This window comes from Netta rufina (assembly GCF_964035555.1).
Source record: "Netta rufina genome assembly, chromosome: 3".
In the NCBI taxonomy this organism is placed as follows: Eukaryota; Metazoa; Chordata; class Aves; order Anseriformes; family Anatidae; genus Netta; species Netta rufina.
The window spans coordinates 68,806,629-68,822,462 of record NC_140125.1 but is presented as its reverse complement, the minus strand read 5'-3'; the positions used below and the strand labels follow the sequence as shown (position 1 = coordinate 68,822,462).

General features: G+C 55.1%; 1 protein-coding gene across 1 annotated transcript in view; it reads left to right on the top strand.

Annotated features, from left to right (window-relative positions):
• Positions 1–4,331: 4,331 nt before the first annotated feature.
• The window catches only part of SIM1 (SIM bHLH transcription factor 1), a gene marked incomplete at both ends in the record, with an annotated part of 43,531 nt that continues 32,028 nt past the window's right edge, over positions 4,332–15,834 (top strand). The window contains 7 exons of the mRNA XM_084283770.1: positions 4,332–4,506; positions 12,735–12,817; positions 13,841–13,930; positions 14,014–14,122; positions 14,241–14,326; positions 15,320–15,519; positions 15,626–15,732. Of these exons, the coding sequence (XP_084139896.1) occupies positions 4,332–4,506; positions 12,735–12,817; positions 13,841–13,930; positions 14,014–14,122; positions 14,241–14,326; positions 15,320–15,519; positions 15,626–15,732 (850 nt within the window). The remainder of the gene's footprint in view (positions 4,507–12,734; positions 12,818–13,840; positions 13,931–14,013; positions 14,123–14,240; positions 14,327–15,319; positions 15,520–15,625; positions 15,733–15,834) is intronic.

Below are 15,834 nucleotides of genomic sequence, written 5' to 3'. Positions count from 1 at the left end.
TATTTCCTGCGTTTTGTTGGAGAATCCGCTTTCTCGTCGCCCTACTTCCCCGAACATCCTAATACCATCGGCAAGAGGGGAGGAATAAAGCACCTAGAGCACGGCGGGGATCTGGGAGGTTAAGATCCAGACCAGTTAAAACACATTAATTGCTTCTGGACCGTCTCAAAGTGCGTGTGCCGTGTGTATTCATGTCGATATCGCCCCGATTAGGGCACGGATGAAAATTCACCTCACACACCAGGGTACCTCGGGGCTCGCAGCTGAAGTTACCGGTCCCTTATAAAGGGTCTCAGCCGTGAGGCGGGCACGGAAGCGCAAGCACCCCCGGGGGTGCGCAGCTCGGGAAAAGGAAACTCGTCTCATTTAAAGACAGCCGAGTTTTGGTGTGCTCTCTTTGACCGTGAAGGTCCGAGAGAGGTCGGGTCCTGCCTTCTTGCCCGGACCAACTGGAGGGAGGTCTGACGTCTCGAAACCCGCCCGCACCTAATACCAGGCCGGCTTTTTTTTTTTTTTTTTTAAGCAATCGTGAGGTTGACCTGCACGGTTAGACCGCTGGTAGTTACCTTTATAAAAGGCTAGCAAGAGAGCAGCGTATAGGCAGTGTCCTAGCACTTCACAGACCTCTCTGCCTAAGGAGTGGTGGCCACCTTATTCCTTAGGGGGGTAATCGCGTCCAAATTCACAAACCATTAAACAGATCAAACCACGCCAGAAATGTGCTGGAGAGGAGACTGGATCGGATTTGTCCTACAGGGAAATGACCCAGTAGGGCTTTTATTTCTTTTTTTTTTTTTTTTTTTTTCCTCCCGCTTTGATTTGCGGAGCGCTCCCCCTCTCTCCCCACACGCACGCATGCTGCACGTTGCGCCTGGCTGCACAGCTCCCCACGGCGTGCAGCTGGAAGCCCGGCTCCTTCCCTTGCCTCGCTTTGCCCTCAGCCTCCCCATCTCACAGCGCCGGCTTTTTGAACGCGAACCGCGTTCCGCTGCCGGCTTGGTCGCTCCCCCGCTACCACCAGCGACTGGCTGAGGACAACGAAGCCGGTGGCTGCGGATCGGCCCGGCTCCCCGGCCGCTCCGAAACTGCCCCCCGGGAGCTGCCGGGGGCTGCCCCGGTGCTAAGGGGGGTGCGAGGCAGTGAGCCGGGCCGTGCTCAGCCCGACTGGCTTGGGGAGCCGAGCCTCTGTGGCACCCCGTCCTTGCAAAGCTGCGGGACCCGACGTTGCCCTCGCCGAGCTCCTGCGGAGGGGCAGAAGTGCGTGCAGCTCATTTACCCACCCCCCCTTTTTTTTTTTTTTTTTTTTTGCCTTTCCCCCAAACCAAGAGTTAGAAAAGACATTTCGTGCTGACAAACACGCCGTGAGCTACCTGGCGGCGTCAGCCCAGTTGTTGCCCATATGTCCGAATACCCTCCAGGAGACGTCAGAGCCGCTCCACCAGGCAGCTACCTCAAATGGAAACCAGAACCAGGATGAGTTTTCTCCCCTCCCAAGCCCTCTTTGCACCTGACAGCAGTGGCACTCAGTAAAGCTTTAGAAAAGTCCTTGTCACCTTCTCCTGGAGCAGCGAGCGCTTTAAAACATACCTTGGGGGCGCAGGAAGGGTGCTATTTCCCCCCTTTTTCTTGTCTATTTTTCTTTCTTTCATTTCATTTTTTTTTAACCTCGACTAAACGACGGAGGAGCTGCTGAACGCTTCCCCCCGTGGTGCCCCTGTTTCCCCCGGTGACCGCGGGGAAGGTTTTCCACCGAAGGGCGAAGCGAGGTGACAGGCAGGCTGCCCCTGCCAGTGGGGCGAAAGGCACGGGGAGAGGGGTGTTTCAAAGGCGATTTTGTTGACATTTTTTGTTCTTTCCTAAACCAAGGACGTCTCGTCTTCCTCGAAACATTTCGGCGGCTGCCTGCCAGCGCGATTTAATTCTGAGCAACTATCTTAGCCGGACTCTTGCACCGACCGCCTTGGCAGGCACGCCAGGCGAAATTTCAGGCGTCCCTTCTGGTTTTAGGGAAGGCTCCCCGGCCCCTCTCCGCCCCCCCAGGGCTGCTCTCCTGCTCTATCTCCTTCAGCTGGAGCCGCGCCTGCCTTTTTTCAGGGGACCCGCGAGATTAGGAGTAGCCTCGCTCCCCGGGAAAGAAACCCCCGAGCTCCGCATCCACTTTTGAAGAGCTTCCGTCTCCTGGTGCTTGAGATGGTTTGAGGGCTGTTTCTTTATTTTTATTTTTAATTATTTTTTTTCCAGTTTCTGGGATTTTTTCCCCATCTACCGGGAAGATTTCTGACACCCCCCCCCCGGTCCTCACATCAACCCCCACCACCGGACTCGGCTCAGCGCATCCCCCGGGCTGATCTCAATCCCGAATGTGCTCAAGGGGGCAGGGGACGGGGCCGCTGCTTATTTCCTCGAGCACGTTCACGGGGCGGGGTGGGCGAGAACCCCCCAAAACACCAAATCTCAACAAACCAAACCCAAAGAGCCCCCAATCCATCTTTTTACCCCCCAAATCCATCTCTTTAACCCCGAATTCATCTTTTTTTACCCCCAAATCCGCATTTTCTCCCCCCCACCACGGCCGCCGGGCGCTGCGTGGGCCGGAACACGCAGGGGGGTGAGCGAGGGGCTGCGTGCGGGAGCGCGCCCCGCGCGCGTCCCCGCCCCCCCCCCTCCGCGCCCCCGCGGGGTCAGAGGGCGGGCGCGGCCGGCTCGGCCCCGCGCACGGGTGATCGGGGGGGTGCGGCCGCGGCGCGGTGACGTCACTTCTCCCCCCACCAATGGGCAGCCGGGCGCGGGGCGGCGGCGGCCAATGGGCGGCGAGGCGGGCCCGTGAGTGGCATTAAGGGGCGGGCTCGGCCCGCGGCCGGGGGAGAGCCGAAGTTGCGCGGCGAGGCTTTGGGGCGTAAAGAAGTTGTCAGGCGTTCCTCGGCCGCAAATTAGGGCTCCTTCATTAACACCACCCCCACCCAGCCCGCGAGAGGGACAGCCCGAGCGCTGATAAAGGGGACGGGGCGGCGGCCATGCCCGTCCGCCCGCCGGTGTGAGCAGCCCCGAGAGGCGCAAACTTCCCCCCTCTCCCCCCCCCCAGCCTCTCTCCCCCCCCCCCCCCCCGCTCTTAATGAGCCAATTAAAGAGTTGGGCTCCTCGCCCCGGGAGAGCTCTCCGCGGGCCGCCGAGCTCGGGGACTCAAGGTAGGTGACAGAGGAGCACGACCCAGCCACGCTGCAGCCCCCCCGGCCAGGAGCCGCAGGGATGTTGCGGGACCAGGCTTTGGGGAGCTCCCCGCCACGCACGGACGGAGGGAAAGGACAGAGACAAATAATGATAACAACCACCCCAAAATAATAATAATGATAATGATGATAATAACAGTAATAATGGGAAGGATTGCTCGGGGCCGGGCAGAGCCAGTCTGCTTTTGGGCAGCGGGCAGAGCCCGGCCGGAGCGTGAGGATTTCGAATAATATTAATAATAGTAATAATAAAAGGCATAAAGGGGGCAGAAATACCGTCAGATTGGCAGCGGGAGCCCGTGGTGCCCGGCCAGCCCCGCCCGCAGCCGCTGCCCCCGGGTGTCCCCGCTGCGGCCGCCAGGTGCCCACCTGGGCTGGGTGTGGGAGGAGAGTGCGGGGAAGGGTCCTCGGCAGGCGCGCTAGACGTGAAAACAGACTTTTTTTTTTTTTTTTCTCCTTTTCTTTCTTTCTTTCTTTCTCTCCCCTCTGGTGGGAGAAGGTGCTACACCCGCCGGCGGCTGGCTGTCGGTTGTGCTTTCCGGAGGCTGCGGCGCCGGGTAAGGGCGCGCTCACCCCAGCACCGCCGTGGGCTCCGCAGAGGCTCCCAGGACGGTGCCCAGCGCCCGCGGAGGCAGCCCGCGGCCGCGCATCTCGGCCTCGGACCGGCGGCGGATCACGGGGAGAAACGGGATTATTATGACCCTCTTCCGAGGAGCTATGCTGTCCGCGACGAGTAGGAGAAAAGGCCAGAAATACCTCATTTGGTTGCTGCGTGGTGCCGCAAGCTTTTAGCTTTTTTTTTTTTTTTTTTTTTTTTTTTCCTCCTGCAGTTGCTTGGAGTCTCTGAGCTGCATTGGATAAATGCCTTTCCCTTCCGATTGACTCTGCTTTTCAGAGAATAATTGTTCTTTTTTTTTTAAGAACACCTCTCTGGTCTTCGATACTTGTTTTCATTTTTACGCGAACGATTTCTCAGAGCGATGGCCGCGCTCGCGATCCCTGCCTGATGCTTCGGAGAGATGAATTGCAGCTGAAAGTTTCCCCTCCACCTTTGGATGAATCTCTGGAGCTTAAATTGTAGGAAGGAAGGGGGAAAAAAACACGATGAAAGAGAAGTCCAAAAATGCTGCCCGGACTAGGCGGGAGAAAGAAAACAGTGAATTTTATGAACTGGCTAAATTACTGCCCTTGCCCTCAGCTATCACCTCTCAGCTGGACAAAGCATCCATAATCAGGCTCACCACCAGCTATTTAAAAATGAGGGTGGTTTTTCCAGAAGGTAGGTGGGAATGCCTAATTCGCCTCTATTTCCACTCCGATCCAGGTGTCGCTTGCTTTTAAGTAAACTGCATCGGGTCGTGTGCTCGGAGGCAGGGTGCTCTCCGCTGCCACTTTTCTCTGTCGTGAGTACTTTCGCTTCAGTTCATGTGACAGGTTTGGTCGGGGACTTAACGGGGCTTTTGTCAACACCTCGAGGCACCGAGCTCTGCTGCGTGTGTTACTAAAGCAAACAGGAGTTTCTTTTCCCCGCCTGTGGATGGGCATCCCCCGCGCAGCAGTGCATGGGAAAAGGGGACGATTCACCCCTATTTATAGCTATACCGTGGGGGGAGTTAATATATGGGTAAATATTTACATAAGTCTATGCAAAGTCCTAAAGCCTTAGCTCAAGTCCCGAGCAAGGTACGCCTTACAGGTACGGCACATGCACACGGCCGTGCTCGCACACAACCCAGATAAATAAGCCAAGCACACCGGGTCGCATCGTGGCCAGTCCGAGGACCTCGGAAACTCGTAGCAGAAGTTTTGTTCTCGGCCGTAACCCCCTCACAGTGCAAACAGAGGGGCCGAGTCCGGGCCTGGGCGCTGGGACAGCAGCAGCGAACCGAGCCCCAAGAGCCCCAGCCTGTGGGACAGGGTGAGGGGGACAAAGCCGCCCCCTCAGGGCGTCCGGGAGGCTGCTGGGGACAGCAAACGGCGCAGGAAAGCTAGCAGGGTTCTGCCCCTGTTCTCTGTCTGCAGTTTGTGTGAAGTGTAGGAAAAAAGAGTGGGGAAATGTTTGGTAAACCTTTTATTTGGGTTGGGGTATCGTCTGCCGGAGAGACAAAGCAGTGAGAGGTTTGGTTCGGTTTGTTTTGTTTTCTTTCCCTTCTGGTAACAAAATTCTCCACGTCTGTCGTTGAAAAGCGTGGGTACATGAGAAACGCGGAAACATGGGCTCTGCCTTTTCCGTCGGGTCTGTGTGTCAGTCGGTCTGTCTGTCGGTTTGTGTTGTGCAAATCCAGAGTGGGTACACGACCTGCCTTGGGTTTGATTTGTTTGTTTGGCTGGGGTTTTATCCCGACGAAGTCGGTGAACTAGTGGTCTTCGTTGTACTTTTTAGAGGTTAATATTCAATCGGGGCTTTGGGGAGGGAGGTACCCCCACCGCTACGTGTGAACCCTCAGAGCCGGAGTCCGTAGCAGTCATTTCCAACAGAGTGCATCTTGCAGTAATTTCTTTAAGCAGTGTTCCGCATCTCCGAGTAACTTAGACCCAGAGAAGGGGGTAAATGAAAGCCGTAACACCCAAAAGCTTAAAATAAAAAAATTAAAACCTTCATCAAAACATGTTGCTATTCTATGTGATCTGCCTCCCTGAAGATCATTACGTGGGGCAGCCCTCTGCCTAAAAGCAGCCCGAGTTGTCCTTTATACTGTCAACGCATACTTTATAAAAATAAAGCCATTGCATACTCGGCTGCCCACGCTGTTCCTAAAAGGATTATTAGCACTGATTTGTCAGCTCCTGCAGTCTCAGTGGGCTACCTTTCTGCGTGATTTCGAGCAGGTCTCGTCAATTACTGGCGCCTATGTAGCGGGCTGTTTGATCAGAAGAAGCATATGGTGTTGCTTGTAGGCTGGGAGTAATCACGGGAAGAGGAGAATAGCCGAGCCCCGTCCCTCGGTGGCAGCGCAGGATGCTTCAATGCCCTGGGGAACCGTGTGGCGAAGTGCGCCGGGGCCGGGGCCGCTGCCGGCCGCAGCAGATGCTAATTTGAGCCAAGAGACGGAGGAGGAGGAGGCTCGGCCGGGTTTTGGAGGCAGCGAAGCCTCCGGAGCCCGATTAAAGGGAAGCTGCGCGTTAAAAACGACGGCGGCAGGCGGGCACCCAGGGGCTCGTCCCGCCGGGGCTCCGCGGAGGTGCGGAGCGGGGTGCGCGGCCGGCCCCTGTCCGTCCGTGTGTCCGTCCGTGGTGGGACAGGGGCCGGGAGGGGTGGGGTGGTTCCCCAGCACCTTTCTCAGGAAAGGAGGAGAGGTGGAGGCAGCCAGGAAAACCACCCACCCGCAGCAGAAACCTTGCAGGAAGAGGGAGGCCGGGGCTGGAAGCGGGGAGGACGAAGCAGGAGGGGGGCCTCTGGCTCGGTTTTCCCTGGGGAGAAAAGCGCTGCAGGCGCTGGGACAGACCCCGGGGGCCGGCCGAAGGCCTAGAGGCCGGCAGCAGGAGGCTGGGGAGCGCGGTGTGCCTCCCCTTCCAGCCACCCTCCCAGGGAGGCCGGGTGTACCCCAAATCCAGCAGGACAGATGCCTCTCACCGGGGCGCACAGGCGGAGCTGGGCACCGGGGAAAGGAGCGCTGCGAAGGCTCCTCCGGCAGATGCCAGGGGCACCTTGGAAAGCGGAGATTTGCGATGCCACGGCCACCGCCAGCTTTCCGCCCCGCTGCCGGGAAGCAGGGCACGACCCCGGGGCCCTGAGCAGCTTTGGTGCGGGGATGCGGAGTTAGGAGGTGCGCGGGGCCAGGGGCTGCGCTACCCCTCGCCGAGCCGCCAGGTGAAGGAGAAAAGCGCGCAGGGGCTCAGGTAGCTGCCATCGTTTTGGTGCTAAAACTCGTTAAAAGAGGAGGGAGCCGGCGAGACACGGAGTGGTTCAGGATTATCAGTAAGCTTTGGGAAGGCTGGAGGTCTGCTGGATCGCTGAGAACCATAGGGAAGGAAGAGTTTTGTTTTGTTTTGTTTTAAAGAGTACTTTCTAATAAATTCAGTCGTGAGTTAACGGTCATAAAAAACAAACAAACAAAAACTAAATTTAACATTAAACAGCTAAGGTATCTAACGAACTAAAGTAGCCTCAAAAACTGATGGAAAATGATCCGGGGGATAAAATAATTTTCTCTCAGATAAGATGCGGTCGCTCTGACTAGTGGGCTAATTCTTTACTAGATCCAAAAGTAAAAACAGGAAAAAAAAAAGTGGCGCAATACACATGCATAGATTTTTAAATTCAGGAATATTTCCATGGTCCCATTCCCCTCACACGAACAGGCAGGGAAAAGGACCTTTTGCCATTTCTGTCCTATCGGACACAGATCGTTTCCGCGCAGAGCGGCGTTTTGATTTTCCAGACAAAAGCAGGGGCTGCGTTTACATAAACTTTCGCCGACTCGTGATGGTTAACATTTCAATATCGAAACCCTCAATCTTGTTTTATTTTAAAGGGGGAAGAGACGAGCAAGAAAAAAAATAATCCGTTTCCCACGTGGATAGGTGATTTAATGCTGTTTTTCCTACTGCTAAGGGAAATGATTGAGCATTAGGTTTCAGTGTTTATTTTCTTACAGAAGTTTTTCTCATTTAAGCTGCAGTTTACACTCCCTGCTGCCTTCCCGCGTTTAATTCCAGTTTTGATGTGAACTTAAAAAGTGAAGTGCAGAACTAAACTCCTACCATGATAGTTGAAAAAAAAAAAAAAAAGAGCAGATTTATGAGTGGACAAAACCATATTTTCTTTAGAAACATCCTATCCCTTCTTAGAAACATGCGGCCGTTGTAGAATCGAAGGATTTTCTCAGCTTGTGTATAAATAGTGGGAGTTTGCAAGTGGAAACCCTTTTTCCCCCATTTTTTGTTTTTATTTTTTTCGGAATAGAGAATACACAAACTTTTATCTTCCGTAGAGCCGAGCAAATATTTGGCGCTAGAAAATTTCCTTTTCTTTTTTTTTTTTTTCCCAGCTTGGGCACGGCCCCGTTTGTTTGCATTTCAGAGCGCGGTTCCATTACCTTGCGTGTGCCAAAGCGCTGCTCTTTCTTGCTGGAGCAGCGAATCCGCCCCGGCATTATTTTCCAATGCCGTTTTCTTAATCGTGTTGTTTGTTTAGTCAACAGGGCTTTTCCTCCCTCTTATTATTATTTTTATAAAGAAAGCGGGATGCTAACTTATCTCCGCTTCAAATGAACACACATGATTTACCGAGATAATAAATCTTCGCAGAACCTTGCTAATGGCATCCGCAGGCAGTTGGAAACGAGCAGCGTTTTTTCTCTCTTTTTTTTAAACGTCGCTTATTCCGCGGCATCTGAACCCTCCGACGGCGACCCGCTCCTTCACGGAAGCCTCATTTGGCCGAGATTTCGAGTTATCATTAACCACCGCCTGCTAAATTAGCTGAGAAATCAGCCCCGCCGGGTGCCGGGCTAGGCGATAGGCGATGGCACCGCGCCGCGCTGGTAGCGGGCTGCTTAATTAAACGCTTAATCCAATCAGCCTAATTCCCCCGCACCGCACCCCGCTGCCTTTTTGCGCTGGGGGCCGGGGGCTCCTGGCCTCCATCCCCGCTGCTTCCCTTTGGGGTCGGGGGGAGCCCAGCGCCCTGCGGCCGGGCCGCGCCGTCGGCCCCGCTCCGGGACCGCTCTGCGGAGCCCCCCGGTGTCCCCCGAGTCTCGGCCCCGGCGGGGAGCCGCAGAAAGGGGCTCCGGGGCGAAGGATCCCCCGGATCCTTCCCGCTGCCGGGGGCTGCTGCTCTCTTCTGGCTGCCCCCCGCCCCGGCATGACCCTCCTCTTTCTCTCCCCCACCCCCCCTTCGCTATCGGCAGACAAAGGAAGGGGTCGAGGCTGGTCCTGCGCTGCAGATGCTGGGAGAGGGACCGGTAACCCCGGGCCACGGAGCCTCCCGGGCCTCCCGCAGCCTCAACTTTTCCTCCGCCTGTGCCTTGGCCAAATCAGCAGCGGCGGAGGAGCCTCTCCCCGCTCGCTCGGGACAGAGGGGCGTCTTGCGACAGTCCCGCCGCTGGGTAGGGACGATACCACCCAGAGCCTTCATTGGCTGCCGCCTCTGAGGCTCGGAGCAGCCCAGCGGCGAGGGGAGGACGCTGCCTCCGCAGCGCGGAGCCGCGACCGCGGCCGTGGGAGCCGCCGTGGGTGGCGCTGGGCAGGGGGTGCGCGGCCGGGAGGAGAGTGGTGTCAGCGAGCTGAGCTCCAGCCTGGCTGAAACACCTCGGGGGTTTTGTGTTGCTTTGCTTTTAGCCCCCCCTCCCCTCCTTTTTTTTTTTTTTTTTTTTTTTTTCCATTTTCTTTCTTTTTCTTTTTCCTTCTGACGGTGAACACCTCGTGTCCCAAATTGTTTATCTTCTTAGGGGAAAAAAATAAAATAAATAAAAAAATCCTCGAGTGGAGGAGGCTGTTAGGTAGGAGCCTCTAATCTATATTTTGTCAAGAGTATAAAGCTCGTTCCGAAAGGAAAGCTCGATCCATTTATTTTTGCTGCTTGCAATAACACAGCTGGATGATGCCTTGAGCTTTACGCTAGACGGTCGCTCATCAGTCATTCGCCAAGAACTGGCCTAAATGGTGCCTGTGGGATTAGGTCAATTTTAGTGGATCTACTTCGCCTCATTTGGTTACTAATTGGTTTCTTGTTTTATAAATCGAAATCTCATTTTCAGGAAATTACAAAGCCCATGCAGCCAGTCCATTGAGGTAATCCGTGGGTCGGGGGTATTTAAATGGAAATGGTTCCACAATGCATCAGGCATTAAGCAACAGTAAAACTTCGCCTCTGTTTCCAAATGAAATGTGAGCTCGCTAGCTCCTTAGATCCATAATAGATACATCCCTTCTAAGGCTACTTATGTAAATATGATAAACCAGACCCTGGTGGGGGAGGGGACGGAGGGGAAAGCAATTTTTATCTGCTAAGGTTAATGTGGCATATCTTGGAAATCTTCCAAAATAGATTATGTTTTGCTTTGTCTTCGGCCACTTTAGCTGGGAAAATCCTTTGCCTAAAAACGATTTAGTTATCCTTTCCCTTACAAAGCTGCTTGTTCCTATTCCAAACCTATTATTCTGTTGGCTCTCCAAATTACAAGAGAATCTTTAGATCTTGTTTCCAGCGTAATCCTGAAGCAAAAGGGAGAGCTGATTTCCTTGTTTTGTTTTAAATAGACATTCAAAGGATTTGCGGAATTTTCTGCGGTAGGTCAAGTGCGAGATATCACAGTTTGCCCCCTCGGTAAAAGGAAATTGGATGTTAAAGCGAATACGGGGAAAAAATAATAAAAGAGGAATATCAGTGGAGAGGTTTTCTAGCGTAATCTTTAAAAACAGTATTTAAAGGGCATCGGGAGAGCCCGTAGGTTTGGGAGAGCTGGGCTTGGCAGTGAAGAGCAACAGTCTCCGGCTTGAAAGTGCTGAAACATTTGGGAAATACAAAGAAGCGTCTCATGTGTTAGGATTTCCAAAAGCCGGTTCAGGTAGACGAGCGAAAACGTTTAATTATAAAACATTAACAGCCGCGGCCGAACAGCGTGAGCTTTCCACCCGAAGTATAAAGAAGAGCTCAGTGCTCCGTGAAGAACCGCGTTCCCGAAAGAAGTTAACCTGTAATGTCGATGAGCTGTTCATTAACCCGCAAAGGTCGGGTTATTTTCCCTTTTAGAAGAAGAAGAATTAGAGCCGTAAACCTAGATTAATAAGCAACTGAAATCAGAGGCGAGGATTTAGCCCCGGATAGGGAAACCTCGCATCCAGATTTCCCTCTGGGTGGGGGGAATCTCGCAAGGGGCGATCCGGCTGCCCATCAGGGAAACCCCACAGCACTTGGGGGAAAAAATCACTCGCGTTATTTTATTCATTTTTTTTTTCTCTTTCCCTGGAGCATTTGCCAGCTCCTCGCTGATTTCGAGGCGGGTGGGAAGAGGTGGCCCCGGGGTTCCCGCTGCATCCTCGGCCGGCAGAGCCGCTGGGGAGGAAGGCGCGGCCAGGGGACTTGGGAGGGAACCTGGGAGGCTCGGGACGAAGCCGCCGCGTCCCCGTTAATTGCCGCGGAGGAGTTAATGGAAAGGATCCCGTTCCCCGCTGGCACTTGGCTCTGGGTACGCGCGGACGGGGGCCAGGCCAGAGGGATGCTCCCGGCTTTCTGGGGGCTGGGAAGGCAAGGAGAGGAGGGCTGTCCCTCCGGCAGGAGGTGGCCGAGGAAGGGGAGAGAAGAGGGGAAAGGCGAGCAGGAGAGGGGCGCGCGGCTCGGGCAGGGCGGCCGAGGGCTGATGCCCCGGCTCGGAGGCAAATCGGTAGCGCTGCAAAGAGCCAGCGCCGAGGTGAGGCCGCTCGATACAAAGGGCTGCCTGCTGGCGCCGCCTCGCCCGTTTGCGGGGACACAGCCGGGGAAAGGGGGGGCTGGCCCTGCGGGAGGGGACCCCCGGGTCCTCCGGCAGGGTCAGCGCTTCTTCGCCCTTGCTTCAGGGCGCAAGCGTGGAAAGCTTTAGCCGCCCCGTTTATCAATATTTCAGTGACAACGCCGTTAAAAGGCATTGCCCCGGCGTAGTTTTACTCCGCAGGAGTAATTTCCATTGGGGTTTTACCCCCCCTCACTTCGGGAAAACTCCCGGCGTCTGGAGTAGCGGGCAGGGCCGGGGAGAGGCAGTGCCGGGCTGCTGCGGGACAGAGCGCTCGTTCCGACAACGGAAAGGGGACGGGACGGGGGGCTTGGGGCTTGCTGGGGGAGAGGTCCCCTTCGCCGGACGCCCCCCTCACCTAGGCCGCCTCGCAGGTGCCTCTGGACACAGCCGTGGAGCCCCGCTGCATTTAGTGGAAGGCGCTTTAGTTAGGGTGGGGTGAGTGGGGCTAGCTCTAAGGGAAAGCTCTTGACCAAGGGGCTCGGGCAGAGCTGGGGGAAGGCGCAGTTCCCAAAATGAGCGCCCGCAGCCCCCACGGACGGCACCCAGGGTTCCAGCCCGGCCCGGCCGGCTCTACCAAGCCGCTCATCCCCCACTCTGTCGCGCCCCGTTAACCGCATCCTTCTCTCGGCATCAAAGGCTTTCCCCAGCACACACCCTGCTTGCGTTTTAAATGGCTCTCGGGGCTGCCCAGGACCCCTTCGGCGATGGGAGAAGAGAAGCGTTCACCCTGCGGCTCAGGGAGCCGGCTGCCAGCAGCCAAAGGCTGCCCCGAATGAGCCGTTTTGTCTGGCACGCTGCTTCCCTTGGGTCTTATGAACGAACCTCACCGTTAACTCAAAATAGGTATTTTTCTCTCGTGGGAACTACGTCTTGAGCAACATCCACAAAAATCCACAAAAGTGGCTTTTTTTGTGCAAGGCAATCATGCCTACTTTTTTTTTTTTTTTTTTTTAAGATTGTATGCACGTATGTTTTAAAGCGAAATCAAGTAAAAAATAAAGAAAAATTCCTCTCCAGCAGGCCAACAGTTTTGAATCTCCTCACGTTACTTTTTTGTGTCTCAAATAAACAGGACTCGGGGAAGCCTGGGGCCATTCCAGCCGAACCAGCCCGCTGGATAATGTTGGACGGGAGCTGGGATCCCATCTTTTGCAGGTACTGGTCTGGAAACGGCAGCCATGTGGTATTAATGATTAAAGAAATCATTCCCTCTTCTGAGCTTTTAATTGCCACCTTGACTAATTTTTAACTGTTCACGTGTTTCATTAAAAAAAAAAAAAAAAAAAGTGCCTCTGAAAATACGGACAGCCGGGACTGAATGGGTGAACGTGGGTGTTTTGGGGACGTGGTTTGGTCCCGTGGATCATTTGGCCCGGGTCTGCCCTGCACAGGGTCCTCAGCGGGGGGTTAACAGCGCACATTTTTTTTCCCCAAATTAGCAGCAAGGTGACAAATCCCGGCAATGTGCGGAGCTTGAGGGTGATGCGGGGGCAGGGGCAGGTTGGAGGAGGCTGGGCTGGGCAGGAGGCTCTGCACAGAAATGAGCACCAGCGCAGCTCAGGTAGGACACTTTTGGAAACTCGCTGCTGTCTGAGGGATGCAGGAGTGTTAGCAGTTAGCGTAACCGCGCATTTTTGGTGGGATTGAGTGGTCTTTGACGCGTCCTTAATAGAACGGGTCTGTTCTGCTCCCGGCTCACCCAGAAGCCTCGTTTACGTCTGCCGAAATGTGCCTGACAAATCCGCTTGTCCCGTACGGACCTTAATAGCGCCGGAGAGGGTTTCAGATGCTCCTTGCTCGTTTAAAGTCTCTTTAAGAAATAGTCAAGGGATAAAATCCCCCGTGGCGTTTGAAATGGGGTGTCAGCGTTCAGAATATGTCGGGTGGACATATTCGCCACCGGGTAGGTGGGAGCCCCGCTTAGATGACAGGTGGGCTGTACCCCATGACTTTGGAGGGATTCCCGTCTGAGGCTTGCCCGTCTCTTTCCAACTCTTTCGAATAATCACAGCCTGAACAGGAATGCGAGTTTTCTAGAATAAACCCGGAGGACGGGTACTTCATGTGTCTGTCTCTCTGTCTTCATCCCTCCATCCATCCCTCCATCCATCGGCGGATCTCTCTACCTGTTGATCCGCACCCAACTCTGTTCCTCTCCCTCCTGACCCTCTCCTGCAGACGCTGGACGGTTTCATATTCGTCGTGGCTCCGGATGGCAAGATCATGTACATCTCGGAGACTGCCTCGGTGCACCTGGGCTTATCGCAGGTAGGCTGGGGGAGCTGCCACGGGAGGAGCGTGCGGGAAGTGAGTGGTACCAGCCACGAACCCTTCCTCCTCCTCTCTCACAGGTAGAGTTGACCGGCAACAGCATTTACGAGTACATCCACCCGGCAGACCACGACGAGATGACCGCCGTGCTGACGGCCCACCAGCCCTACCACTCTCACTTCGTGCAGGGTAAAGTGCCCTCACCCCACGCATCCCCGAGCCCCCCTCGCCCCTTGTGGCTGCGGACGGGGCCGCGCATCCCTCACTCCCCACGCAGCTCACCGCACCTCTGCCTTCCCCCTCCCAGAATACGAGATCGAGAGGTCGTTTTTCCTGCGGATGAAGTGCGTCCTGGCCAAGAGGAACGCGGGCCTGACCTGCGGGGGCTACAAGGTGGGTGCCCCGGGAGCCACGGCCCGGCTCTGCCCCGGCTCAGGCCCCTGCCCGCGGGGGCTGCCCCAGCCCGGTGCTCTGCCCTGGGGCCCGCACCCAGGATGTCCCTCCGAGGGCCAGGTTAAGGAGCTCCAAGCACAAAACCAAGTGATCGAGTTCCCCGTGTTGATTTTTATTTATTTATTTATTTATTTATTTATTTATTTATTAAATGATCCCTGCACAGCCACCGAGGTTCCCGAGCTGTCCGTGAAGGCTGTGAGGTGACACGGCGCAAAACCCGTGCCTTTATTTATTTCTTTATTGGGTGTCGCTCGTCAGCGCCAGGGGCAGCTCTCCAAGCCGCGGGCTTTGCTCAGGTGTTTCCCACGGCTCTGCTCGGGGCTCCTGCCTGGGGACAGCCCCTGCTCTCCTGTCTTCTCACTGCTTCTGCCCCATCTGCGCAGAGACAGAGAGCCGTGGGTACCCGAAACGCCAGGAGATGTTGGGCCACGGTATCCCGTAGAACATCTGCGAAGATTACTCCAGGGAGAAACACTCTAGTAACAGAAGAGTAAGGTTGGAAGTACGCAGCAGTAATTTGCAAGGATGCCTTTAGGAGACACACCTGAATTTACGTCCAAAGATGCATTCTGGATCGTGCCTGCTCTATCTGTTTAATAGACATATCTTAGGCATGTGACATATGCACACATGTAAGCCCTTTCTCTCACACGCATACACTCTTCATTACAAAGTTGTAACTGGCTTGGCACTTCCGCGTCTTTCCTCTTTAGAAGAATAATAAAAGCGTAGTTAGGAGGTGGTCCAAAAACCACTTAAGTCAGTGGAGAAAAAAAAAAAAAAAATCTCGTTGACTCGAACGGGCCTTAGATCAGCGCTGAACTTTTGGATGAAAAATCGCCGGGCAGCCAGAGGGGAAGGGCAGGAGCCCCCAGTCAGGGGTGGTTTGCTCCGAGCCCCCCCCGCCTCAGCGGCCGCGTGTCCCCGCAGGTCATTCACTGCAGCGGGTACCTGAAGATCCGCCAGTACAGCCTGGACATGTCCCCCTTCGACGGCTGCTACCAAAACGTTGGCTTGGTTGCCGTGGGCCACTCGCTGCCGCCCAGCGCCGTGACGGAAATCAAGCTTCACAGCAATATGTTCATGTTCCGGGCCAGCCTAGACATGAAGCTCATCTTCTTAGACTCCAGGTAGAGCTGAGGCTACTTCGCAGCTATTCCCCCACCCTTTCTTCTTCTCCCCCGGGCCTTTCCTGTCCTCTCTCCCACTGACGTTTGCTGCTTGTGTCTCCTCCAGGGTAGCCGAGCTAACAGGCTACGAGCCTCAGGACTTGATAGAGAAGACCCTTTACCACCACGTCCACGGCTGTGACACCTTCCACCTGCGATGTGCACATCACTTGCGTAAGGAGATGCTCTCGTTAAGACCCTGCCCCTCACCCCCCCGCCTTCTCCCTTTGCAAAAGGGCTTTGGTTGTGTTAGGATTTACCTCCAGGTTGAAACGT